The sequence below is a fragment of the Convolutriloba macropyga genome, chromosome 4 (genome assembly GCF_964194025.1).
Source record: "Convolutriloba macropyga chromosome 4, txConMacr16.3, whole genome shotgun sequence".
In the NCBI taxonomy this organism is placed as follows: domain Eukaryota; kingdom Metazoa; phylum Xenacoelomorpha; order Acoela; family Convolutidae; genus Convolutriloba; species Convolutriloba macropyga.
The window spans coordinates 49,045,188-49,072,199 of NC_134471.1; the positions used below are offsets into that span (position 1 = coordinate 49,045,188).

At 35.1% G+C, this 27,012-nt stretch overlaps 1 protein-coding gene across 2 annotated transcripts in view; it reads right to left on the reverse strand.

Annotated features, from left to right (window-relative positions):
• The window catches only part of LOC142337719 (uncharacterized), a 154,786-nt gene that overhangs the window by 110,474 nt on the left and 17,300 nt on the right, over positions 1 to 27,012 (reverse strand). For both annotated transcript variants that reach the window (XM_075387179.1, XM_075387178.1), the window contains 5 exons: positions 26,793 to 26,940; positions 26,242 to 26,366; positions 25,696 to 25,890; positions 23,636 to 23,835; positions 23,079 to 23,255 (listed from right to left, as the gene is read on the reverse strand). In XM_075387179.1, the coding sequence (XP_075243294.1) occupies positions 23,079 to 23,255; positions 23,636 to 23,835; positions 25,696 to 25,890; positions 26,242 to 26,366; positions 26,793 to 26,940 (845 nt within the window). The remainder of the gene's footprint in view (positions 1 to 23,078; positions 23,256 to 23,635; positions 23,836 to 25,695; positions 25,891 to 26,241; positions 26,367 to 26,792; positions 26,941 to 27,012) is intronic.

Sequence of the window (27,012 nt, forward strand, 5' to 3'; positions counted from 1 at the left end):
GAACTGGAGAATGAGGACCTATGAGAAAAAGGCGATAAAAAGCGCTGAGAAATTTTTTGCACAGCACAGACAAACAAAATGAATCAATTATAAACTGGAGAATGAGGACCTATGAGAAAGGAAAGGCGGGAAAAAGCGCTGATAATTTTTTTGCACAGCACAGACAAACAATTTGAATCAATTATAAACTGGAGAATGAAGACCTATGAGAAAAGAAAGGCGGTAAAAAGTGCTGAAAAATTTTTTGCACAGCACAGACAAACAATCTGAATCAAAAATAAACTGGAGAATGAGGACCTATGAGAAAGGAAAGGCGATGAAAAGTGCTGAAAATGTTTTTGCACAGCCCAGACAAACAATTTGAATCAATTATAAACTGGAGAATGAAGACCTATGAGAAAAGAAAGGCGGGAAAAAGCGCTGATAATTTTTTTGCACAGCACAGACAAACAATTTGAATCAATTATAAACTGGAGAATGAAGACCTATGAGAAAAGAAAGGCGGTAAAAAGTGCTGAAAAATTTTTTGCACAGCACAGACAAACAATCTGAATCAATTATAAACTGGAGAATGAAGACCTATGAGAAAAGAAAGGCGGTAAAAAGTGCTGAAAAATTTTTTCCACAGCACAGACAAACAATCTGAATCAAAAATAAACTGGAGAATGAGGACCTATGAGAAAGGAAAGGCGGGAAAAAGCGCTGATAATTTTTTTGCACAGCACAGACAAACAATTTGAATCAATTATAAACTGGAGAATGAAGACCTATGAGAAAAGAAAGGCGGGAAAAAGCGCTGATAATTTTTTTGCACAGCACAGACAAACAATTTGAATCAATTATAAACTGGAGAATGAGGACCTATGAGAAAGGAAAGGCGGGAAAAAGCGCTGATAATTTTTTTGCACAGCACAGACAAACAATTTGAATCAATTATAAACTGGAGAATTAAGACCTATGAGAAAAGAAAGGCGGTAAAAAGTGCTGAAAAATTTTTTGCACAGCACAGACAAACAATCTGAATCAAAAATAAACTGGAGAATGAGGACCTATGAGAAAGGAAAGGCGGGAAAAAGCGCTGATAATTTTTTTGCACAGCACAGACAAACAATTTGAATCAATTATAAACTGGAGAATGAAGACCTATGAGAAAAGAAAGGCGGGAAAAAGCGCTGATAATTTTTTTGCACAGCACAGACAAACAATTTGAATCAATTATAAACTGGAGAATGAAGACCTATGAGAAAAGAAAGGCGGAAAAAAGTGCTGAAAAATTTTTTGCACAGCACAGACAAACAATCTGAATCAAAAATAAACTGAAGAATGAGGACCTATGAGAAAGGAAAGGCGGTGAAAAGTGCTGAAAATTTTTTTGCAGAGCACACAATATCAAATTGAATCAATTTTAAACTGGAGAATGAGGACCTATGAGAAAGAAAAGGCGGTAAAAAGCGCTGATAATTTTTTGCACACCACAGACAAACAACTTGAATCAATTATAAACTGGAGAATGAGGACCTATGAGAAAGGAAAGGCGGTAAAAATTGCTGAACAATTTTTTGCACAGCACAGACAAACAATCTGAATCAATTATAAACTGGAGAATGAGGACCTATGAGAAAGAAAAAGCGGTAAAATGTGCTGAAAATTTTTTTGCACAGCCCAGACAAACAATTTGAATCAATTATAAACTGGAGAATGAGGACCTATGAGAAAGAAAAGGCGGTAAAAAGTGCAGGAAAATTTTTTGCACAGCACAAACAAAATGAATCAATTATAAACTGGAGAATGAGGACCTATGAGAAAGAAAAGGCGGTAAAAAGTGCAGAAAAATTTTTTGCACTGCAAAGACAAACAAATTGAAGCAATTATAAACTGGAGAATGAGGACCTATGAGAAAGGAAAGGCGGTAAAAAGTGCTGATATTATTTTGCACAGCACAGATAAACAATTTGAATCAATTATAAACTGGAAAATGAGGACCTATGAGAAAGAAAAAGCGGTAAAAAGTGCTGAAAATTTTTTTGCAAAGCCCAGACAAACAATTTGAATCAATTATAAACTGGAGAATGAGGACCTATGAGAAAGAAAAGGCGGTAGAAAGTGCAGAAAAATTTTTTGCACTGCACAGACAAACAAATTGAAGCAATTATAAACTGGAGAATGAGGACCTATGAGAAAGGAAAGGCGGTAAAAAGTGCTGATAATATTTTGCACAACACAGACAAACAATTTGAATCAATTATAAACTGGAGAATGAGGACCTATGAGAAAGAAAAAGCGGCAAAAAATGCTGATAATTTTTTTGCACAGCACAAACAATTTGAATCAATTATAAACTGAAGAATGAGGACCTATGAGAAAGGAAAGGCGGTAAAAAGTGCAGGAAAATTTTTTGCACAGCACAGACAAACAAATTGAATCTATAAACTGGAGAATGAGGACCTAGGAGAAAGAAAAGGCGGTAAAAAATTCAGAAAAATTTCTTGCACTGCACAGACAAACAAATTGAAGCAATTATAAACTGGAGAATGAGGACCTATGAGAAAGGAAAGGCGGTAAAAAGTGCTGATAATATTTTGCACAGCACAGACAAACAATTTGAATCAATTATAAACTGGAGAATGAGGACCTATGAGAAAGAAAAGGCGGTAAAAAGTGTAGAAAAATTTTTCGCACTGCACAGATAAACAAATTGAAGCAATTATAAACTGGAGAATGAGGACCTATGAGAAAGGAAAGGCGGTAAAAAGTGCTGATAATATTTTGCACAGCACAGACAAACAATTTAATCAATTTAAACTGGAGAATGAGGACCTATGAGAAAGAAAAAGCGGCAAAAAGTGCTGATAATTTTTTTGCACAGCACAGACAAACAATTTGAATCAATTATAAACTGAAGAATGAGGACCTATGAGAAAGCAAAGGCGGTAAAAAGCGCTGATATTTTTTTGCACAGCACAGACAAACAATTTGAATCAATTATAAACCGGAGAATGAGGACCTATGAGAAAGAAAAGGCGGTAAAAAGCGCTGATAAATTTTTTTCACAGCACAGACAAACAAAAGCAATCAATTATAAACTGGAGAATGAGGACCTATGAGAAAGAAACGGCGACAAAACGCGCTGAAATTTTTTTTTTGCACAGCACACACAAAAAAAGAATCGATTATGAACTGGAGAATGAGGACCTATGAGAAAAAGGCGATAAAAAGCGCTGAGAAATTTTTTGCACAGCACAGACAAACAAAATGAATCAATTATAAACTGGAGAATGAGGACCTATGAGAAAGGAAAGGCGGGAAAAAGCGCTGATAATTTTTTTGCACAGCACAGACAAACAATTTGAATCAATTATAAACTGGAGAATGAAGACCTATGAGAAAAGAAAGGCGGTAAAAAGTGCTGAAAAATTTTTTGCACAGCACAGACAAACAATCTGAATCAAAAATAAACTGGAGAATGAGGACCTATGAGAAAGGAAAGGCGATGAAAAGTGCTGAAAATGTTTTTGCACAGCCCAGACAAACAATTTGAATCAATTATAAACTGGAGAATGAGGACCTATGAGAAAGAAAAGGCGGTTAAAAGCGCTGATAATTTTTTTGCACAGCACAGACAAACAATTTGAATCAATTATAAACTGGAGAATGAGGACCTATCAGAAAGAAAACGCGGTAAAAAGTGCTGAAAATTTTTTTGCACAGCCCAGACAAACAATTTGAATCAATTATAAACTGGAGAATGAGGACCTATGAGAAAGAAAAGGCGGTAAAAAGCGCTGATAATTTTTTTGGCACAGCACAGACAAACAATTTGAATAAATATTAAACTGGAGAATGAGGACCTATGAGAAAGGAAAGGCGGTAAAAAGTGCTGAAAATTTTTTGCACAGCACAGACAAACAATCTGAATCAATAATAAACCTAAACTGGAGAATGAGGACCTATGAGAAAAGAAAGGCGGTAAAAAGTGCTGAAAAAGTTTTTGCACAGCCCAGACAAACAATTTGAATCAATTATAAACTGGAGAATGAGGACCTATGAGAAAGGAAAGGCGGTGAAAAGAGCTGAAAATGTTTTTGCACAGCCCAGACAAACAATTTGAATCAATTATAAAATGGAGAATGAGGACCTATGAGAAAGAAAAGGCGGTAAAAAGTGCTGAAAATTTTTTTGCACAGCCCAGACAAACAATTTGAATCAATTATAAACTGGAGAATGAGGACCTATGAGAAAGAAAACGCGGTAAAAAGTGCTGAAAATTTTTTTGCACAGCCCAGACAAACAATTTGAATCAATTATAAACTGGAGAATGAGGACCTATGAGAAAGAAAAGGCGGTAAAAAGCGCTGATATTTCTTTGCACAGCCCAGACAAACAATCTGAATCAATAATAAACTGGAGAATGAGGACCTATGAGAAAGGAAAGGCGGTAAAAAGTGCTGAAAATGTTTTTGCACAGCACAGACAAACAATTTGAATCAATTATAAACTGAAGAATGAGGACCTATGAGAAAGGAAAGGCGGTAAAAAGTGCTGATAATTTTTTTGCACAGCACAGACAAACAATTTGAATCAATTATAAACTGGAGAATGAGGACCTATGAGAAAGCAAAAGCGGTAAAAAGTGCTGATAATTTTTTTGCACAGCCCAGACAAACAATTTGAATCAATTATAAACTGGAGAATGAGAACCTATGAGAAAGAAAAGGCGGTAAAAAGCGCTGATAATTTTTTTGCACAGCACAGACAAACAATTTGAATCAATTATAAACTGGAGAATGAGGACCTATGAGAAAGGAAAGGCGGTAAAAAGTGCAGAAAAATTTTTTGCACTGCACAGACAAACAAATTGAAGCAATTATAAACTGGAGAATGAGGACCTATGAGAAAGGAAAGGCGGCAAAACGTGCTTATAATATTTTGCACAGCACAGACAAACAATTTGAATCAATTATAAACTGGAGAATGAGGACCTATGAGAAAGAAAAGGCGGTAAAAAGTGCAGAAAAATTTTTTGCACAGCACAGACAAACAATTTGAATCAATTATAAACTGAAGAATGAGGACCTATGAGAAAGCAAAGGCGGTAAAAAGCGCTGTTATTTTTTTGCATAGCACAGACAAACAATTTGAATCAATTATAAACCCGAGAATGAGGACCTATGAGAAAAAGGCGCTAAAAAGCACTGATAATTTTTTTTAACAGCACAGACAAACAAAAGCAATCAATTATAAACTGGAGAATGAGGACCTATGAGAAAGAAATGGCGGCAAAACGCGCTGAAATTTTTTTTTGCACAGCACACACAAAAAAAGAATCGTTTATAAACTGGAGAATGAGGACCTAAGAGAAAAAGGCGATAAAAAGCGCTGAGAAATTTTTTGCACAGCACAGACAAACAAAATGAATCAATCAATTATAAACTAGAGAATGAGGACCTATGAGAAAGGAAAGGCGGGAAAAAGCGCTGATAATTTTTTTGCACAGCACAGACAAACAATTTGAATCAATTATAAACTGGAGAATGAGGACCTATGAGAAAGGAAAGGCGGTAAAACGTGCTGAAAAATTTTTTGCACAGCACAGACAAACAATCTGAATCAATAAAAAACTGGAGAATGAGGACCTATGAGAAAGGAAAGGCGGTGAAAAGTGCTGAAAATGTTTTTGCACAGCCCAGAAAAACAATTTGAATCAATTATAAACTGGAGAATGAGGACCTATGAGAAAGAAAAGGCGGTAAAAAGCGCTGATAATTTTTTTGCACAGCACAGACAAACAATTTGAATCAATTATAAACTGGAGAATGAGGACCTATGAGAAAGAAAACGCGGTAAAAAGTGCTGAAAATTTTTTTTGCACAGCCCAGACAAACAATTTGAATCAATTATAAACTGGAGAATGAGGACCTATGAGAAAGAAACGGCGCCAAAACGCGCTGAAATTTTTTTTTGCACAGCACACACAAAAAAAGAATCGTTTATAAACTGGAGAATGAGGACCTAAGAGAAAAAGGCGATAAAAAGCGCTGAGAAATTTTTTGCACAGCACAGACAAACAAAATGAATCAATCAATTATAAACTAGAGAATGAGGACCTATGAGAAAGAAACGGCGGCAAAACGCGCTGAATTTTTTTTTTGCACAGCACACACAAAAAAAGAATCGTTTATAAACTGGAGAATGAGGACCTAAGAGAAAAAGGCGATAAAAAGCGCTGAGAAATTTTTTGCACAGCACAGACAAACAAAATGAATCAATCAATTATAAACTAGAGAATGAGGACCTATGAGAAAGGAAAGGCGGGAAAAAGCGCTGATAATTTTTTTGCACAGCACAGACAAACAATTTGAATCAATTATAAACTGGAGAATGAGGACCTATGAGAAAGGAAAGGCGGTAAAACGTGCTGAAAAATTTTTTGCACAGCACAGACAAACAATCTGAATCAATAAAAAACTGGAGAATGAGGACCTATGAGAAAGGAAAGGCGGTGAAAAGTGCTGAAAATGTTTTTGCACAGCCCAGAAAAACAATTTGAATCAATTATAAACTGGAGAATGAGGACCTATGAGAAAGAAAAGGCGGTAAAAAGCGCTGATAATTTTTTTGCACAGCACAGACAAACAATTTGAATCAATTATAAACTGGAGAATGAGGACCTATGAGAAAGAAAACGCGGTAAAAAGTGATGAAAATTTTTTTTGCACAGCCCAGACAAACAATTTGAATCAATTATAAACTGGAGAATGAGGACCTATGAGAAAGAAACGGCGCCAAAACGCGCTGAAATTTTTTTTTGCACAGCACACACAAAAAAAGAATCGTTTATAAACTGGAGAATGAGGACCTAAGAGAAAAAGGCGATAAAAAGCGCTGAGAAATTTTTTGCACAGCACAGACAAACAAAATGAATCAATCAATTATAAAATAGAGAATGAGGACCTATGAGAAAGGAAAGGCGGGAAAAAACGCTGAAAATTTTTTTGCACAGCACAGACAAACAATTTGAATCAATTATAAACTGGAGAATGAGGACCTATGAGAAAGGAAAGGCGGTAAAACGTGCTGAAAAATTTTTTGCACAGCACAGACAAACAATCTGAATCAATAAAAAAACTGGAGAATGAGGACCTATGAGAAAGGAAAGGCGGTGAAAAGTGCTGAAAATGTTTTTGCACAGCCCAGAAAAACAGTTTGAATCAATTATAAACTGGAGAATGAGGACCTATGAGAAAGAAAAGGCGGTAAAAAGCGCTGATAATTTTTTTTGCACAGCACAGACAAACAATTTGAATCAATTATAAACTGGAGAATGAGGACCTATGAGAAAGGAAAGGCGGTAAAAAGTGCTGAAAATTTTTTGCACAGCACAGACAAACAATCTGAATCAATAATAAACTGGAGAATGAGGACCTATGAGAAAGGAAAGGCGGTAAAAAGTGCTGAAAATGTTTTTGCACAGCACAGACAAACAATTTGAATCAATTATAAACTGGAGAATGAGGACCGATGAGAAAGGAAAGGCGGTAAAAAGTGCTGATAATTTTTTTGCACAGCACAGACAAACAATTTGAATCAATTATAAACTGGAGAATGAGGACCTATGAGAAAGAAAAGGCGGTAAAAAGTGCTGAACAATTTTTTGCACAGCACAGACAAACAATCTGAATCAATTATAAACTGGAGAATGAGGACCTATGAGAAAGAAAAAGCGGTAAAATGTGTTGAAAATTTTTTTGCACAGCCCAGACAAACAATTTGAATCAATTATAAACTGGAGAATGAGGACCTATGAGAAAGAAAAGGCGGCAAAACGCGCTGAAATTTTTTTTTGCACAGCACACACAAAAAAAGAATCGTTTATAAACTGGAGAATGAGGACCTAAGAGAAAAAGGCGATAAAAAGCGCTGAGAAATTTTTTGCACAGCACAGACAAACAAAATGAATCAATCAATTATAAACTAGAGAATGAGGACCTATGAGAAAGGAAAGGCGGGAAAAAGCGCTGATAATTTTTTTGCACAGCACAGACAAACAATTTGAATCAATTATAAACTGGAGAATGAGGACCTATGAGAAAGGAAAGGCGGTAAAACGTGCTGAAAAATTTTTTGCACAGCACAGACAAACAATCTGAATCAATAAAAAACTGGAGAATGAGGACCTATGAGGAAGGAAAGGCGGTGAAAAGTGCTGAAAATGTTTTTGCACAGCCCAGAAAAACAATTTGAATCAATTATAAACTGGAGAATGAGGACCTATGAGAAAGAAAAGGCGGTAAAAAGCGCTGATAATTTTTTTGCACAGCACAGACAAACAATTTGAATCAATTATAAACTGGAGAATGAGGACCTATGAGAAAGAAAACGCGGTAAAAAGTGATGAAAATTTTTTTTGCACAGCCCAGACAAACAATTTGAATCAATTATAAACTGGAGAATGAGGACCTATGAGAAAGAAACGGCGCCAAAACGCGCTGAAATTTTTTTTTGCACAGCACACACAAAAAAAGAATCGTTTATAAACTGGAGAATGAGGACCTAAGAGAAAAAGGCGATAAAAAGCGCTGAGAAATTTTTTGCACAGCACAGACAAACAAAATGAATCAATCAATTATAAAATAGAGAATGAGGACCTATGAGAAAGGAAAGGCGGGAAAAAGCGCTGATAATTTTTTTGCACAGCACAGACAAACAATTTGAATCAATTATAAACTGGAGAATGAGGACCTATGAGAAAGGAAAGGCGGTAAAACGTGCTGAAAAATTTTTTGCACAGCACAGACAAACAATCTGAATCAATAAAAAACTGGAGAATGAGGACCTATGAGAAAGGAAAGGCGGTGAAAAGTGCTGAAAATGTTTTTGCACAGCCCAGAAAAACAGTTTGAATCAATTATAAACTGGAGAATGAGGACCTATGAGAAAGAAAAGGCGGTAAAAAGCGCTGATAATTTTTTTTGCACAGCACAGACAAACAATTTGAATCAATTATAAACTGGAGAATGAGGACCTATGAGAAAGGAAAGGCGGTAAAAAGTGCTGAAAATTTTTTGCACAGCACAGACAAACAATCTGAATCAATAATAAACTGGAGAATGAGGACCTATGAGAAAGGAAAGGCGGTAAAAAGTGCTGAAAATGTTTTTGCACAGCACAGACAAACAATTTGAATCAATTATAAACTGGAGAATGAGGACCTATGAGAAAGGAAAGGCGGTAAAAAGTGCTGATAATTTTTTTGCACAGCACAGACAAACAATTTGAATCAATTATAAACTGGAGAATGAGGACCTATGAGAAAGAAAAGGCGGTAAAAAGAGCTGAAAAATTTTTTGCGCAGCCCAGACAAACAAATTGAAGCAATTATAAACTGGAGAATGAGGACCTATGAGAAAGGAAAGGCGGTAAAAAGAGCTGAAAATGTTTTTGCACAGCACAGACAAACAAATTGAATCAATTATAAACTGGAGAATGAGGACCTATGAGAAAGAAAAGGCGTTAAAAAGTGCTGAAAAATTTTTTGCACAGCACAGACAAAAAAATTGAATGGATTATAAACTGGAGAAATTAGACAAATTGTTATGTCAATCATTAGGAGTCATTTAGGCTGTACTTCGACAAGCCTGATACTGAAGTACTAATAGGAAGTTTTGATAACCTTACCTTGTAAGCGGAAATTATTAAAGACGATAATAAGACAATAAACCAAAACAAACAAGCTGTACTTCGACTAGCTTGTTTTATAAACCATATTAACAGCAACAAATTCTATTAGAGGTTGAAGAAACAGATAAATCTTAAAGTAATATTTTGTAAACCAAACGACCAATATAATGAGCACATTAATTAAATAATTTGACACGAAGAGCCGATCGCAAGCTGACAAGCTTCACGCCAGGCCAGTTAATTCCATCGATAGTTTGGTTGACTTGATGGAAATAAGACGACAACCCCATATAACGAAAGCAACAGCAAGGATGCTTAGCTCTTTTTCTCAAGTCTTGATTGATATCACTAATTTCGGACACAATTTCGAAAAACCCATTCACACGTTTGAGCCTCGGTAATATGCTACATATGTGAACTGCTGTTTTGTGTCTGTTCCAAAGGGTTTCGCTTATCTCTGCGAGCTGGTTGGCAATCCACATAGAAGATCTCTCTGGCCTCAGTTCTGATTCTCCGTGCACATTTCTCTTCCGCCAGTCATCCAGATCGTTACCTCCAATAAGTAAAACCACTCGATCGTAAGATCCCATTAAAGGATGCAAATCGAGCAGGCCAGAAGTCCTGCCACCTCTCAACGCCAGCACGTCTATCGGGAGAGGCCCCTGATCGAAGTCGAACAGAATTGAGTCGCCGACAAGAAGGGTGTTATTGCCGTTGTTGTCGAAGCGGGTGTCGAAGGAAAAATTTCCGCATCGGAGTTGAAGTCGCATCTTTTTTGACTATAGTTATTATTTTCTCTTGATATAAAAGAAAGATAGACTGAAAAATGATCCTGAAAAAGGTGCTGTAATTGAAGTGGAATCATTTCTGATATCAAATAGTACGTTAATGAATTACCAACTGTTAAAAAATGTGTAGCGAACTTTAATTGATCACTTTGAATTAAATGTACATTAAGTAAAACTGAACGAAACGCTGAACAAAATATACTCATTGCACTGAAGAAACCTGAAGAAATAGTAGAACAATTAAAATCTGAATGAAAAAATGTGAACAAATCAAAAAATGCGGGACCGAAGGTAAAGCGAAAATCTATTCGACGCAGTAAAAAAAAAATACGAGCGCAATAATAGCCGGCTGAATAGCTGACGCGGCTATTAATTACTGAAAAAATAGCCACGACGTCTGGAGTAGCTCTGCAATTGCAATTGACTGAGCTTGAAAAATTAAATAAAGCGGTGCCTTCACTTATCTCACTCTGAGTTTACGTTGGTATCATTCTGAGTTCATAAGAGAATTATTTGAGTAGAAGACCGCAAATATTTGTCCTAAAAGGAATTCAATTAGGCTGGATAACTTTGAACAAAAGAGTTCCACAAGGTACCATTTTAGGTCCTAGTTAGGGGCGAACAAACACATGACAAGGTATATCGTATTAATCACCCGGAAGAGGTGGACAAATAACGTTTTTAATGTCGATAACAACAAAAAGCAGAATCAACTAGTGTGAAGTATCTTGGCGTAGTTATTGATAGAAACTAAAATTTGATAAAGATGTGAAAAAGATACTTCACATAATGGCTAGTGGATAGAAAACTTTGAGTACACTAAGTAAAAACTTGCCGGACAAAACAAAAATTAGGTTAATCGACGCAATTTTGATTAGTAAAGTACATAATTCAACTTTAGTTTTGTTGGCTTTACAAACAACATTAATCGCAACTTCGGAAAAACAATTGAATTGGGGGAAAAACTGTTCTAATAGGACACGGTACGATCGGCCCAGAGATTTTGAAATTCGTAATGAACATTTACCAGTTTCTTTTCTGTTTTTACGCTCTTTAATATTTTTGTCGCTTGCTCAGCAACGAACTTCCAGCATAAAAGATGAATTTCTCTCTACAATTAGAATAAAACAACATGACAGGTCAAAGAAAGTTGCGTTGCATATAAGAAAGAACAACAAGTTTCTAGCTGATTCTTTTGGTGCACAATGCATTCCAGTTTATAACAGTTTCCTTTATAATATCATACTTAAAAGCAACATCGAGAGCGTTCTTGCCAAAAGTATTAAAAAAACATATTCAAAAAGAAACTTTGAAGGACACAAAAGTATCTGATATGCATGGTTTCATTGAAAGCACTCGATTTTAGTAATTATCTATATTGCAATTCTTAATAATGTAGATAAAGAATTCTTCAACAAATTTTTGGATCGCTTTTTAATAAAGTCCAGTTCTTTAAATTACTAATTAATGATAGTTCATTTTACTAAATGATATTTTCTTAACTGTACATCGACTCTTTACCATTTGTGTTTTATCATTTGTATTAGAGGAAATTAACAGTGTTTTCATCATCGGAATTGAAAGCTTTATTATTTAACCAAACCACCTTTTTCAATTCTTCTCAGCTGGACGATTCTATGCGAGACATAATATTAGGAGCGTTCAATTAACAGAAAACAATTTTCGACCCATTCATAATAACATTGACCACAACTACCAAATTAAGCGTCCAAATATTAATGCAACCAAAAGAGGAATGAACTTCCTCACAAAAAGTTTGTAACAAAATTGTCATCGCATTCTTTTGAATTGTTGTAAAGAAGTCATCTACAATTTCGGACTTCGTTTGCCTTATTTAATACTCTATTTCTGAGCTTTCAGACTCTTTTATCCCACGTATCCAATTCAATATCAAACACAGACATCGAATAAAGCATCCTAATAATTTTACAATCAAGGGCGAATTCTTCACAGACACATACCAAAAAAATGTCAGCAAGAACAATTCTGTTAGCCTAATTGTTATGACAAATTTATTAATTATTTGCAGATTGGGACTGCCTTATCTAAAACCCCATCTCTGAGCTGCCAAAGTTAATAACACTGCAAGAAAAACCGAACTAACATCAAAGATTCTAGTCATTCCCGGTTGACTGACAACTTTTATGGACAGGCTACTTGCTTCTGGACAGGAAGCAAGCGCCTATTAACAATTTATAGTCAAATAAGCAGTTCCTTGAAAAATATTATGGTTATTGAACGTTATTTTTCGCCGGATTGCATTATTATTGATAAATGACCGCTAGTGAACTGGACAGATTGTTGGAATAATACTTAGAGGCAATTTTTGAAATATAGAAATACAGACGGACAGCATCGCAGCCTGTCACCCACGCTGTCCCATTCACAAATTAATTCAGCCGCCAGCATTTAATGCAATGTTCGCAACTATTATGATTTGAAAGATTATGAGAAGGAAAACATTTTTTACGGGATAAGATAAACCCTGTGAACAGCAAACCCATTTTCTTCAGAGATCAGTAGACCCAAATTTTCGATCTTAAAAAACTCGAAGCAAACAAAAATTTTGACCAAAACATCGATTCAATCTTCAGTGACAAACCCAATCAGTTTTTAAATGACATTGATTCTGATAATGGTGTTGGTGAGGAAAATGACACAATATTTTAACTTTCTTCTGAGGCTGTCAACTTTTCTGAAAAAATTCAAATAACTAGATTTGAGCAATGATCAACTCATTAACAAACAGCACTCGATTGCAATATCAGAGACTTGGTTAATTGAATGGGAGAGCGACTCATTTAAATAATGAGGGTGCTACTATGCACTTAATTCGCGATGCATTGGATCAACAGGTCCGAGTGTTGGCCTGTATTCAACCAATGACTTGAAAGTAAATAGCTATAAAGCACACTCACGCGTAGCGCAAAACATTTACTACCAAAGTCAAGAAATAACAAAATCGGTGCTGTATCAGTCATCAATAAAATCCATTGCCAACTTTTTGTGGAACTTGGAGTAAACTTTAGAGGAGCAGAATTTAAAAGACAACTAATAGCTGGAGATAGAAATATTAATATCTCAAATAACAACACCTTTTGCCGAGCAAAATCTGAAGTTTTCTCATCCTATGGTTTTTTTAATTTAAAAAGGAGTCACAGCCATAAAACATCAACATCTCAGCATAGATCAGTTATGGGAAATGTATTTATCGAAAGTTCCTCTATCTGCAATTTTGGTGCTGAGGACCAGTATTTGTGTTAGTGCGCTTTACCACTTCAAAAAATTATGGAGAAACCTTAAAAAAACTTTTTCAAAAAACTTAGAAACTAGAATATTAAGGTTTTAAAAAAATTCGAGGTATGTCTACAACTTCAATTCACAATAGAAAAAATAGATTGAAACTGAAAACTCTCGATCCAGAAACAGCGGCCAGGGAGCTTAGCAACACAATTCTATATTATTTCGATAGATAAGACCCTTTAAAAATATGAACATACCCGGCAGATTGCCGGAAAATAGCCGCCGTTGATTCCAATAAGCATGATTGGGATTGAACGAATAGAATATATTAAAAAAAAAAAAGATTTTTGTACAAAAATATTTTTTAAGTCCGATTTATTTTGATGGCATTTCGTAGTTGAACATACTTCTGTTTCTTAGAGAGAGGCTACAGGGGCTACTATCAACACCAATAAGCATTAGAGGTGGTAACTAAGACTTATAGGAACGACGTTCAAATAGCGGGCATCTAAAATTGGGCTTTATGGGTTTATACCGTTTCGATTTCTGACTTCAATTTTTTATACCGACTCTGTTCATTTTGAATTGCTTTGCTTAGCAACTGATGTTCAAATTCACTTTTAGCAGAATGAGAGAAGAGAGAAACTAGCCTAGAGAAGTCAAAAAAGATTTCACGCAAAATGTCGAAAAAGCGGCAAAATGGTAAAGCGAAAAAAAGTTTGACGAAGTAAAAAAAACATAGCAGGACAAGTCCTGACGTACAATTCAAAAAATTTTCATTGACTAAACAGAAAACTAGACCTAGAACGGACTATGAATGGATTGGAAAAACCATTTTAAAAAAATCAGATCAAAAAATAAGAAAAAACACAAAAAATCAATGTCAAAATGCCGCATGTGAACAAAAAAACCACTTTTGAGAAATGAAAATTTAATTCAAACAAAAAACTATGCCTAGAATGAGCTGTGAATGGATTGGGAAAACCATTTAGAAAAAAATCCTATCCAAAAAATCGAAAAAACAGTAAAAATCAGAGTGAAATTGCCGCATGTGAACAAAAAACCACTACCGAGAAACCGAATTTTTGTTCAAACACCGTATTCTCACTCTACTTTAGAATTAGAGCGATAAAATTTCACGCCGCAAAACCACTCGCTTTTTCGCTCCATTTCCTGTTTCGGCGTGACCAAAATCACTGCTCCAATTTGACTTCAAAAATCATGAAAATGTGTGAACAGATCTTAAAAAAAAAGACAGCGCCCCAATACAATTCAAATTCTTTGAATTGTAAAAAAAAATACGAGCGCAATAATAGCCGGCTGAGAAGATGAGGGCGGCTATTAAAAATGGTAGTGAATATTGTGGCTGTAATCCGATACCGCGTGTCAAAAAACATGACCTGTATGATGTTTATGCCAACAACCAAACCATTTCCAATTTTGAACAATTTGAAGTTGCTAGAATAAAAAGTAATGATTTATCACGTAAAACAAACAAAAACTAATTGAGTGAAAAATTGGCAATAGAGTGACAAAGGCAGTAGCAACCTCTTTTATTCCTATTATTAAATGACGTGAGATTCAAAAAAACTAATGTTCACTTATTAAGAAAAAATTACTAAGGCTTCAATACTTCTATTGAGTGCGTGATAATTCATCTCTGTCTAAAAATGCTCTCCATAAATGTGGTGATCTATAATTAGAAATGAATCTGCAAACTGCAAGCCAATATCGCTGCTTTTCACCTTTAACAAAATTTTTCGTCTGTGTTATGAATAGACATATCCTAAACTACCTCGACCGATTTGAGTTACTCGATGTCAATGAACATGGTTTTATACCTGATTGGAGTTCTATAGATAGAAATAGAGTACCATGGTGAAATATGATACAGGCGGGAAATTCTTCAAACAATTAAAAAATTGTATCTGTGACCAATATATACATGTTGATATCATTATTAGTTATGAACGGAATGTGAAAAGTGGAGCACAATAGGGTTCTGTCTTTGAGTCACTCTCCTTTTCAGTTTACTTGAATCATCTGCGTATATTAGTTTACAGCCCATTAATGACTCTCTTTGCTGATTAAATTGCAACTGTAAAGAATCCAGATGGCACTAATGCTTAATTTCAAGACAGATCTTGAAAGAATTGATCATTGGGCGAAGAATTAACTAAGCTTTGGGAGTTCAACTATTCAACATTCATTTTTTTTCATTTTCTCCAATCACACTTTAACCCCTGTTGACTCTTTCAAGTATCTTGAAATATCCCTTCACAAAAATCTCTTTTTGAAACAATAAAAACTAGAAAAAACAAACCCGGCAGATTGCCGGAAAATAGCCGCCGTTGATTCAATTAAGCATGATTGAGATTGAACGAATAGAATATATTGAAAAAAAAAAGATTTTTGTACAAAAATATTTTTTAAGTCCGATTTATTTTGATGGCATTTCGTAGTTGAACATACTTCTGTTTCTTAGAGAGGCTACAGGGGCTACTATCAACACCAATAAGCATTAGAGGTGGTAACTAAGACTTATAGGAACGACGTTCAAATAGCGGGCATCTAAAATTGGGCTTTATGGGTTTATCCCGTTTCTATTTCTGACTTCAATTTTTTATACCGACTCTGTTCATTTTGAATTGCTTTGCTTAGCAACTGATGTTCAAATTCACTTTAAGCAGAGTGAGATAAGAGAGAAACTAGCCTAGAGAAGACAAAAAGATTTCACGCAAAATGTCGAAAAAGCGGCAAAATGGTAAAGCGAAAAAAAGTTTGACGAATTAAAAAAAAAAACATAGCAGGACAAGTCCTGACGTACAATTCAAAGAATTTTCATTGACTAAACAGAAAAACTAGACCTAGAATGGACTATGAGTGAATTGAGAAAACCATTTTAAAAAAATCAGATCAAAAAATAAGAAAAAACACAAAAAATCAATGTCAAAATGCCGCATGTGAACAAAAAAACCACTTTTGAGAAATGAAAATTTAATTCAAACAAAAAACTATGCCTAGAATGAGCTGTGAATGGATTGGGAAAACCATTTAGAAAAAAATCCTATCCAAAAAATCGAAAAAACAGTAAAAATCAGAGTGAAATTGCCGCATGTGAACAAAAAACCACTACCGAGAAACCGAATTTTTGTTCAAACACCATTTTCGCACTCTACTTTAAAATTAGAGCGAAAAAAATGCACGCCGCAAAACCACTCGCTTTTTCGCTCCATTTCCTGTTTCGGCGTGACCAAAATCACTACTCCAATTTGACTTCAGAAATCATGAAAATGTGTGAACAGATCTTAAAAAAAAACATAGCCGGAAGAATTCCGGAAACGACTCGAAGGAAAAAACGAACACCCCTAACAAACATAAAACGTATTCTACTGGTTGACCACAATAACTAACATAATGCTTATCCTACTGAATAACACTTGTCACTTTAAAACAAAAAAAAGAAAAAGAACAATGAAAAAATAACTGACCAGAAAAGACGATAAAGCACGTGATAGAAATTTTACATTGAGTTGCAAGTTTAAAAACAACTTTTGGCGAAAACCCGTGAAATAGGTTTAGTTTAATTTTGTTGAATCACTGCTATTTGAGACAAAAACCAAACACAAAATTCAAGTAGAATAAACGAAGGTAAGAGAAAGGAAATGAAAAACAAAACCAAAAAAATTTTCTGTAAAAAAAAACAAAAAAAACTGGCCACAAATAATGAATCAAATACCATTATGCTGAAATCAAATCATTGTTTCAAAAAACTTTTAATACTATATCTGGTCAAGTGTCCACCAATCCAAATCATTGTTTATTTATATGAGTAAAAACGAAGAACGAAAAAATAGAAAAAAAGTTAGTGTTTAAGAAAAGTTAGTGATATTTGTCATTGAAAAGAGCACTAAATATATTTCAACAAAACCTCTAGAAAAACTCCTATCAAAAGCTAGACCACTAAAAACTAGCAAAAAGCAGACAATCAGAAGAACTCAGCAAAAATTCCAAAAAAAAACACGAAAATTTGCGGAACTCTTCATAAAGGTTACTCAATTATCGATAACAAAATGATTCAAAACTGAAATCAAAATCATCAACACGCATCAAGGACAACTAATTTGGACTATAGGCATCCCCAAATGCTATAAAAAAATTGAAGAACACAAAGGGCATTTAAAAAAAATTGAAAAAAAAATCATAAAAATTGAGCTTTTTTTAATTTCACGGGAGCACATAGACCCAAAAAACGTTAATTGGAGCGAATTAGTACTGGAAGACTTCGAAAACAATAGGAAAGTCGAATAGGCTGAAAAAATTTTTTTTTAAGTTTAGAAAAAAAAACGAAAAACAGCAAAAAATTAAGGAAAATAATTCAAAATTTTTGAGTTTATTGTCATTTTTCGAAACAAAAAAATCGTTTCCAACCTAAGAGAATGTAATCACTTGGTATCTAAAAACTTAGTTACTAACAGGCGTCTATTCAAAGCCATTACAAAGCATTATAACAAAACAAAACGCAAAAAATTGCTAAAATTCGCCTAAAATTCAGCAAAATAGCTGAAAAACCAGCAAAATGGTATAAAAATCTTATTAATGACCAAAAACTTGCGAACCACTATTAAAACAACCCTAAGCATCACACAATATCGTAATCAGACCTCTAAACCAAAAAAATAACAAAAAAACGGTTTTAAAAAGCCGCATGTGAACAAAAAAATTTCGCTCGCTTAGAGAAAATTTTTTCACACATCAATTTATCGCTCTCTCAAAAAGAGCGGTATGAACAAAAACCACTCTCTTTGCGCTCCACTCTTCAATTTTGTTCAGCACAAAAACCACTCCAAATTTTTTCACGCGTTTCATTTCCCGCTTTAAAAATCACTCCAATAAAATTGATTAAAAAAAAAGGACTTCTCCAATACTCCTCTTCGAGTCGTAAAAAAGACAGCGCCCCAATACAATTCAAATTCTTTGAATTGTAAAAAAATACGAGCGCAATAATAGCCGGCTGAGAAGATGAGGGCGGCTATTAACAAGATAGAAAAGTTTTGTGATATACTGACAAAGATCAATTGATAACGTATTGCAAAAATTACTTACTATCGGTAGCACACCATGGGATTCTAATTTACATAAAAAACTTGAATAAACGTGAAATCATGAAAGTCGAAAGCAATTTTTCATTATATTTTTGAGACGAGTATAGTGAGACCATACGAAATCAACTTAAGGAACATAAGATTCCAGCTGTTTCTGAGTTGAATACCGTAGAACATTAAAATTATGAATGATAAAAAAGCACATCCTCATGAGCACAGGGGTTATATCTCATATGTCCTGGACTACATTTTGATTAATTGCTTTGTGTAATAGATCGATCATTTTTTTCATCAGTTTTTTTCTGTTTTTACTTTTGCCTGATGATATGTGTTTGCATCTGTAAATCTGAATGCATTTGGCTGCCTTCAACGAGCTTCCAGCAGCTTTTCGGCTAGCCCAGTATTGAAAGACTTTGCACATACTGATATACTTTAAGGTATTAATTTGAATTTAAACAAAATCTAATTAAACTTATAGTTCAACATCATTTTATTGAGAGTGATAAATCTTTTAATAGAGAGTGATAAATGACGTCACGCATGCAAAAGCCGATAGTGGTGCTGGCGTGGGAAGAGTGGTGAAGTGAAAGGGATCAAATCCTAAGAACCGCCCTTCACGCCAAGAATTTATGTCTCAAAAATAGCTTCGGGAAATCGTACAATTGGAATCTAATCAGCCGAAAAGCTATCAGAGAACTTAATGCCCTCCGCGCGTTACTGGTTGATCCCGTTTTTGAGGACAAAAACTCAACAAAAGAGGCTCGTTAATGTGCGTTCGCACATGATGTTCCAACCCGCCCTCATCTACATTATTGACTCATCTGTCTTTTGACTTACATTTTTGCAAAGAATAGATAGAATAGATTGAGCTTAAAAAAACGTTACACAACCAAACTAATAACTGAACTAAATAATGCCATGCCTCATTACAACGGGATCTGCCAATGAACAGACTACGAGAGAAAAACAACAAAAAAAGCAAAAACAAAAACTTCTTGGCACGGCAAAAACTCAATATATTAATTTACAAGCACCTAGTAACAACGTCAAATTACAATCAGACAAAACCCTAACTACACACGTTTACTTTTTTCTAAATACACATCAGATTGGATTTTTCCTTAATGAGACTAGATAAAAAGTCGACAAAAAGAGAAATAGTGATGCGAAATTCGAAAATCAATCAGCATTTTTAAACCGAATAATTTCAAAAGTCTTAAAAATAAAAAAAAAACAGACTACAAAGATTGCGAAAACACAAATTAGTGAAGCTATTAAAATTATTATCTATTATCTGAATATTATGTATTTTTATTTCAATTTCAATTTTTACTAATTCAGCTTAAGTTATACTGAATGAATAAAAAAGTTCAATTGGGCCACATTCGAAAATCATTGGGATCTGTTTTAACGCAATTGTGCTAAAGGAAGAGAGAAAAACAAAAATATACCACTCTCATAACTTTTTATGAAAACGCATATTGTCCGACAAACAAAATATCAGTTACGTCATAATATCAGTGAGCATGTCAATTTTTAAAAAACATAGAATTGAATGGGACCTCTGAATTATTAGATAAGGTTACTAATTGACGAAAACAACGAAAGCTGAAAAAATTGAAAAATCCTTAAAATTACAAAAAAGTATAGTATCATAAACTTTAAAACTATTGAGTCGCAACCATTGAAAATAGACTTCAGTAAAAAATTTTCTCCTTTCAATGAATTTTTTAACAGCAGTGGGATTTTTCCTTCTTAACAATTTGACTCCAATAAATCAATAAACATGAACAAATACATTAAACCACGAAATTGAATGAATACGCGAAATTACGCCTCGCTGAGACAACAAGGATGGTTGTCATTCATAAGTCAACAATAAGACATTACAATAGGTCCTAGACTATGAAAATAACATTAAATACAGGCAAAATCCAAAAATTAAGTAGAAAAGTGAGAGAAGAAAGTGTCGAAGCCATTTAAACCATAAACTTTTCCGCAAAAACTTTCTCCATGATCCACTCATCATCTTCTTAAACCAATGGGAGTAATCAATAGCACGAGAGGATGATAAGATTTCAAGAGGATTCAACAATAGGAAAATATCCAAAAAAGTTTTTAAAATTCTTTGAAAATTTGTGGCATTGAAGTGATATAAAAAATATTTATGAAGTCATATAACATATAACAAGGATAAAACCGGTAACCAGAAAAATTTTGGTGGCAGTAGAAAGAAAGGGGGTCCTGTCATTACTGAGTTAATTCACGAAAACAAGTGTATTATCGGATAATGTTAAAATTCTCGAAAAATCATTTTTAAAGTCTTAACAGCCATTAGCTGTTCACTGAAAGCTCTAAATTGCTTCACTTATTGCGCATTAGGAAATCTATTTTACTGTTAGTCAACAAGACTAGACCATAGGATCCAAAAAATTTAGGAAAAATTCAAAAAGAAAATCAAAATTACATTTTAAATTAAGAAAACTCAAGAGTCGAAGTCAAAAAAACAAGCGATTCCTTGAAAACAATTTTTTTTGTCCATTGGGCTTCATTTGACTGTAAATCAGGTTTTTTTTTTAATGGAACCCAGATATGAAAAAAGACTAGTTTCTAGGTGGCCCAAGAAAACAAAAACATGAAAAGTTTTCTAAAAAAGCTCTCAAACAGAATTCAAATTATTTTGATGGCAAACTTCCCTATGAGACCCGAACTAGTCTTTTTTGTCGCCTTTCGTCTATTAGGAATTCAAAATTGTTCCATTTTGTGGCGTGAAATGAAATTTTGAACAAATATTTAAATAAAAAAGATCTTAAATTGAAGAAAAAACATACCCGCAGATTGCCGGAAAATAGCCGCCGTTGATTCCAATAAGCATGATTGGGATTGAAATAACAGAAGATATTGTAAAAAAAAAATTTTGTTTGAAAACATTTTTTTAAGTCCGATTTATTTTGATGGCATTTCGGAGTTGGACATAACGTATTTCTGTTTCTTAGAGAGAGGCTACAGGGGCTACTATCAATACCAATAAGCATTAGAGATGGTAACTAAGACTTATAGGAACGACGTTCAAATAGGCATCTAAAATTGGGCTTTATTGGTTTATCCCGTTTCTATTTCTGACTTCAATTTTTATACTGACTCTGTTCATTTTGAATTGCTTTGCTGAGCAACTGATGTTCAAATTCACTTTTAGCAGAATGAGAGAAGAGAGAAACTAGCCTAGAGAAGTCAAAAAGATTTCACGCAAAATGTTGAAAAGGCGGCAAAATGAGGTAAAGCGTAAAATTTTTTTATTCGACGAAGTAAAAAAAATAGGAGCGCTATAATAGCCGGCTGAGAAGATGAGGGCGGCTATTAATTACACTAAAAGTGAACAAAATCATGCTAAATATCCCGTGTTGAGACAAAACTTCAATCCTCAATAACTCCTCAAAAAAACGAAATTGAAAAAAATCTTGTTAGTTTCGAGTTCTACGCTGGACGAGCTTTTAAATGATACCACTCACATTTCTCTACGATGAATATATCGATCGGCCAAAATTGTCTGAACAAAAAAACCCATTTGAGTATACAGTTCCTCCCCCCCCCACATGTTGGGTCGGAACAAAAAGGCCAGACGAAAAATCTATCAATCAAAAAGTTGCAAATAAAGGACCACAGTACTACCATAATTGCTTCTAACTTCGTTTGACAGCAAATATACTCGGGTAGAAAATTCGCAAAAATGGCCATAAAATCCATAAAATAGCTGACAACCTCAGATTTAATTGCAAACTCGTATTAACTACCAATAAATTTCGAAACACCATCAAAACATAGTCCATTCAAGTATAATAACAACAAAAATTGTCAAACCCAAAAAAGTTTGAAAAAGTTGCACGTGATCAAAAAAATTTGCTGGCTTGGAGAACATTTTTTGACAACTCAATTTATCGGTCTCTCGCGGTATGAACAAAAAAATCTATTTTCACTCCAATCTCCCATTTTGATCATCATAAACCACTCCAATTGTTTTAACGCGTTTTATTTCCTAGTTTAAAAGACACCGTCTCTAATACTGCTCATCGAGCAGTTGAACGCTCCACCAAGAGTCCTCTTCGAGTCGTATAAAGACAGGGCCACAATACAATTCCAATTTTTTGAATTGTAAAGAAAACAGGAACACCGCAACATATACGCTCAGCTTACAGCTTTGCCGCTATAAAAACAAATATTTGGACCTTTTTCTTCGTTTTTTTACCTCACAGGTACATGTATGAGGATCACAAGAGCTGGGGCACTCTACAGGACAGTTTAATTGACAGTCGACTCCACAAGTGAGAGCGGAGCAAAGTAGTGAACAGTCAGTGCCATGGTAGCCACTCTCACACTCACATACTCCTGAAGGGGTCAATGGAGACCCGTGGACGCATGATTGCTGAAACGTTTGAGAGAACTGAAAAGAGCTAATAAAATAAAGATCTAGATTCTACTATTAAGAGACCTAAGAAGTACAGAGCTCCGTTAAGGCGAGAGTACTTACTCACAATTTGAACTTCAAGTGACCGCAAAAGTTATTGTAAAGGTCTATTTTTTCGATTGATTTGAAATTCATAAAATTTCCAAACTTATTCTTTCTTAAAACGATGCGGTACTCTTGGATTAATGAATGCAACAAGAACCCAAAGTAAAACTTACTTTTTAACGAAATCAACTGTTTATATATTTATATCAAGATTAAGCAAAAAATTATTAGAGATTTCGGATTGTTCAACAGTCGGATTCCAGTTTTTAAACTTGAAATTTTTGACTGCAAACCTTTGCTCCGGTATTTGGATGTTGAGGCCAGTTACTGGTACACCTTAGCCCGAACCATCCCTCCTTGCACCGGCATTGTCCAGACATAGGGTCACAATCCAAAGGACCAAATGAGTGGGAAGAGCAGTCACATGTGAACTGACAAGATGCACCCCAGGAACCACGAGGACAAGCGTGATCACACAGGGCACTGTAGAAGCCTTAAAAGTGTGTTCGATGTTATTTGTATATGGTTCTGAAACCACGTTAACTATTTATTGCATTTTTCTGCAGAATATCGCAGGCATACTTCAGCCGTGTCCAACAAAACGAATAAATGTCCAACTTTAGCTCTTCTACTTCTATTATTTAAGAATTCATCGAAAAAATCGTAAGACATTTAAAAAATTAAAACCGTCAAATCGTGTAAATCCTGATATTCAGTTAATCAGTTTTTACTACAAATCTACCTTTTTAAACATCAAAATGGTCCACCACTTAAACATCAAAATGGTCCACCACACACAAGTTTAAACTCCAAGACCACGAAATCACATTTATTGGTTCAGTTGAGTTCCAAATTAGTAAAAAAAACATAGCCGGCAGATTGCCGGGATAGCTGTGAAAGAATAGACTTGCGTGCCGTGTAATAGAGACAGAAACAGATACAGATCTAAATTGAAGATCGACGCCGCTCAAAAAACTAGATAAAAAACATTCAGGAAACATACCCGGCAGATTGCCGGAAAACAGCCGCCGTTGATTCCAATAAGCATGATTGGGATTGAAAGAATAGAAGATATCGAAAAAAAAATTTGTACAAAAACATTTTTTAAATCCGATTTATTTTGATGGCATTTCGTAGTTGAACATACTTCTGTTTCTTAGAGAGAGGCTACAGGGGCTACTATCAATACCAACAAGCATAAGAGATGGTAACTAAGACTTATAGGAACGACGTTCAAATAGCGGGCATCAAAATTTGGGCTTCATGGGTTTATCCCGTTTCTATTTCTGACTTCAGTTTTTTGTTCTGACTCTGTTCATTTTGAATTACTTTCCTGAGCAACTGATTTTCAAATTCACTTTTAGCAGACTGAAAGAAGAGAAAAACTAGCCTAGAGAAGTCAAATAGATTTCGCGCAAAATGCTGAAAAAGCGGCAAAATGGTAAAGCGAAAAAAAAGTTCGACGAAGTCAAAAAAAATAGAAGCGCTATAATAGCCGGCTGAGAAGATGAGGGAGGCTATTAATAAATTAATAAAGCTGGTTAAAAGTCATTCTGCAGAAGCCTCTTATTAGGGACCTTTACTGCACATATGAGTTCCTTTGACCTCAAACTAATTCAAATTAAACTGAAAAACAAATTAAAGTTTTAAAGTGAAAAGTCATTTTATTGAGTGAGGTTAGTCACGTATGATCAAAATATAATCACGCAAATAATCTTAAAACCTTTGATAGAGAGAGAGAGAGAGAGAGAGAGAGAAATGACGTCACGCGCGCAAACTCCGTTAGTTAGAGGAAGAAGTCATTCAGAAAATTGACTTTTCCAGCTTTGCTGTGTGAACAAATGTAAAACGACAAAAAGCTTCAGACGACGAAACAAAAAAACATAGCAGGTCAAGTCCTGCCGTAAAATTCAAAGAATTTTCATTGACTAAACAAAAAACTAGACCTAGAACTGACTATGAATGAATTGCGAAAACCAGTCAGAAAAAAAATCCGATCCAAAAAATCGAAAAAACGGTTTAAAAAAATCAAAGTGAAATCGCCGCATGTGAACAAAAAACCATTAGCGAGAAAGCGAATTTTTGTTAAAACAACGTATTTTCACTCTACTTTAAAATTAGAGCGAAAAAATTTCACGCCGCAAAACCACTCGCGTTTTCGCTCCACTTCCTGTTTCGGCGTGACCAAAATCACTACTCCAATTTGACAATCATCAAAATGTGTGAACAGATCTTAAAAAAAAAGACAGCGCCCCAATACAATTCAAATTCTTTGAATTGTAAAAAAAACCAAGAGCACCGCAATATAGCTCCGCTCAGCTTAAAGCTTCGCAGCTATAATAAAAGTCTTCACCTGGCAAACAGTTGCAAGATCCATCAACACTTGAACATTCTGTACTGTTGACACAATTGCAGCGTTCTCTACACTGCAGTCCAAATGTCCCTGGAGGACAGTGGAACTGGCAGTGGTCTCCCTGGAACCCAGGTGGACATGAACAGGTGCCAAAATGGGGGTCACAGTGCCCACCATTCTCACAGGTGCATTGGGCTGAAATGGCAACACTTTCTCATGAAAAAAAAGACGAGGCTTTCTATCTCAAAAGCTGTTGTTTTTACATTATATTTTCACCCACAGCATTCGAATCCGTAAATCTCACGCACCTCAACTAAATTACGATATTTTCATTCAGTTGACCTGTTCGTGAGCAAAGTCCTAGTTGATCAATAAACGTAGCAATCTATGTTCTAATATACACCGAGGCTAGACGTGCAATCCACGGCAGAGTAGAACGCAGTTTGACAGGAGCCTAACATGAGCAGAACTTAATTAGTTATGGGACGATCTTCAGTTCGCATAGACTTAGCTGCATACAAATTCTAGGTATGATTCCCGCTCTACCTTGACAGTTGATTCCGTAGTATCCGTTAGAGCATGGTATCTCACAGTAGGTTCCCGTGTATCCATGGGGACACAGACAGGTACCGTCGAAGGGAGAACAAGCAGCTCCATTCTCACACGCACACCTGAAGAAAAATTCAGATGATAGGATGCGAATAGAATCATCTGGAACTCGAAAAGCAGTCATCTTTGCATTGAAACGCGCATGTGCAAGTTTCAAAATGCCACACCTTTGCAGTCCCAGATTCTAGGGTGCTAGATTTTGCGATATGAAGTAGCATTTTTCAAGTAAGTTTGCGTGACTCATGAATTCATTGCGCAATTTTGGTTTACATCTTGGAGAACATATTAGACCAGACGAACCTGATAGTATCTATTATGAATAAAACTCAAGATGTAAGTGTCCGCAATTTTGAGCGCCGGTACAGAGGATTATAAGAAAAAGAAGAGACATAAGCATCCTCCGGTCGACCATATACATTACAGATACATTAAAGATCTCCGTACCAGGATGCCTGTAAATGACATGTTAGTACCTCGTGGGTACTCACCTCTGTTGACACTGGTCTCCGTAGAACCCATCTGGACAGTGACTGTGGCAAAGTGGACCCTGGAAGCCCTTGTGACATAAACACTGTCCACTCATATCCTCACACACTCCATGCAAGCATTCACCGCATCTGTCGCTACAGTTCGGACCTGGAAATTAAAAGAAGTATGTTTCGAAATAAAAAATGTCCAAATAATTACCACTAACAATGGTGTATCTCA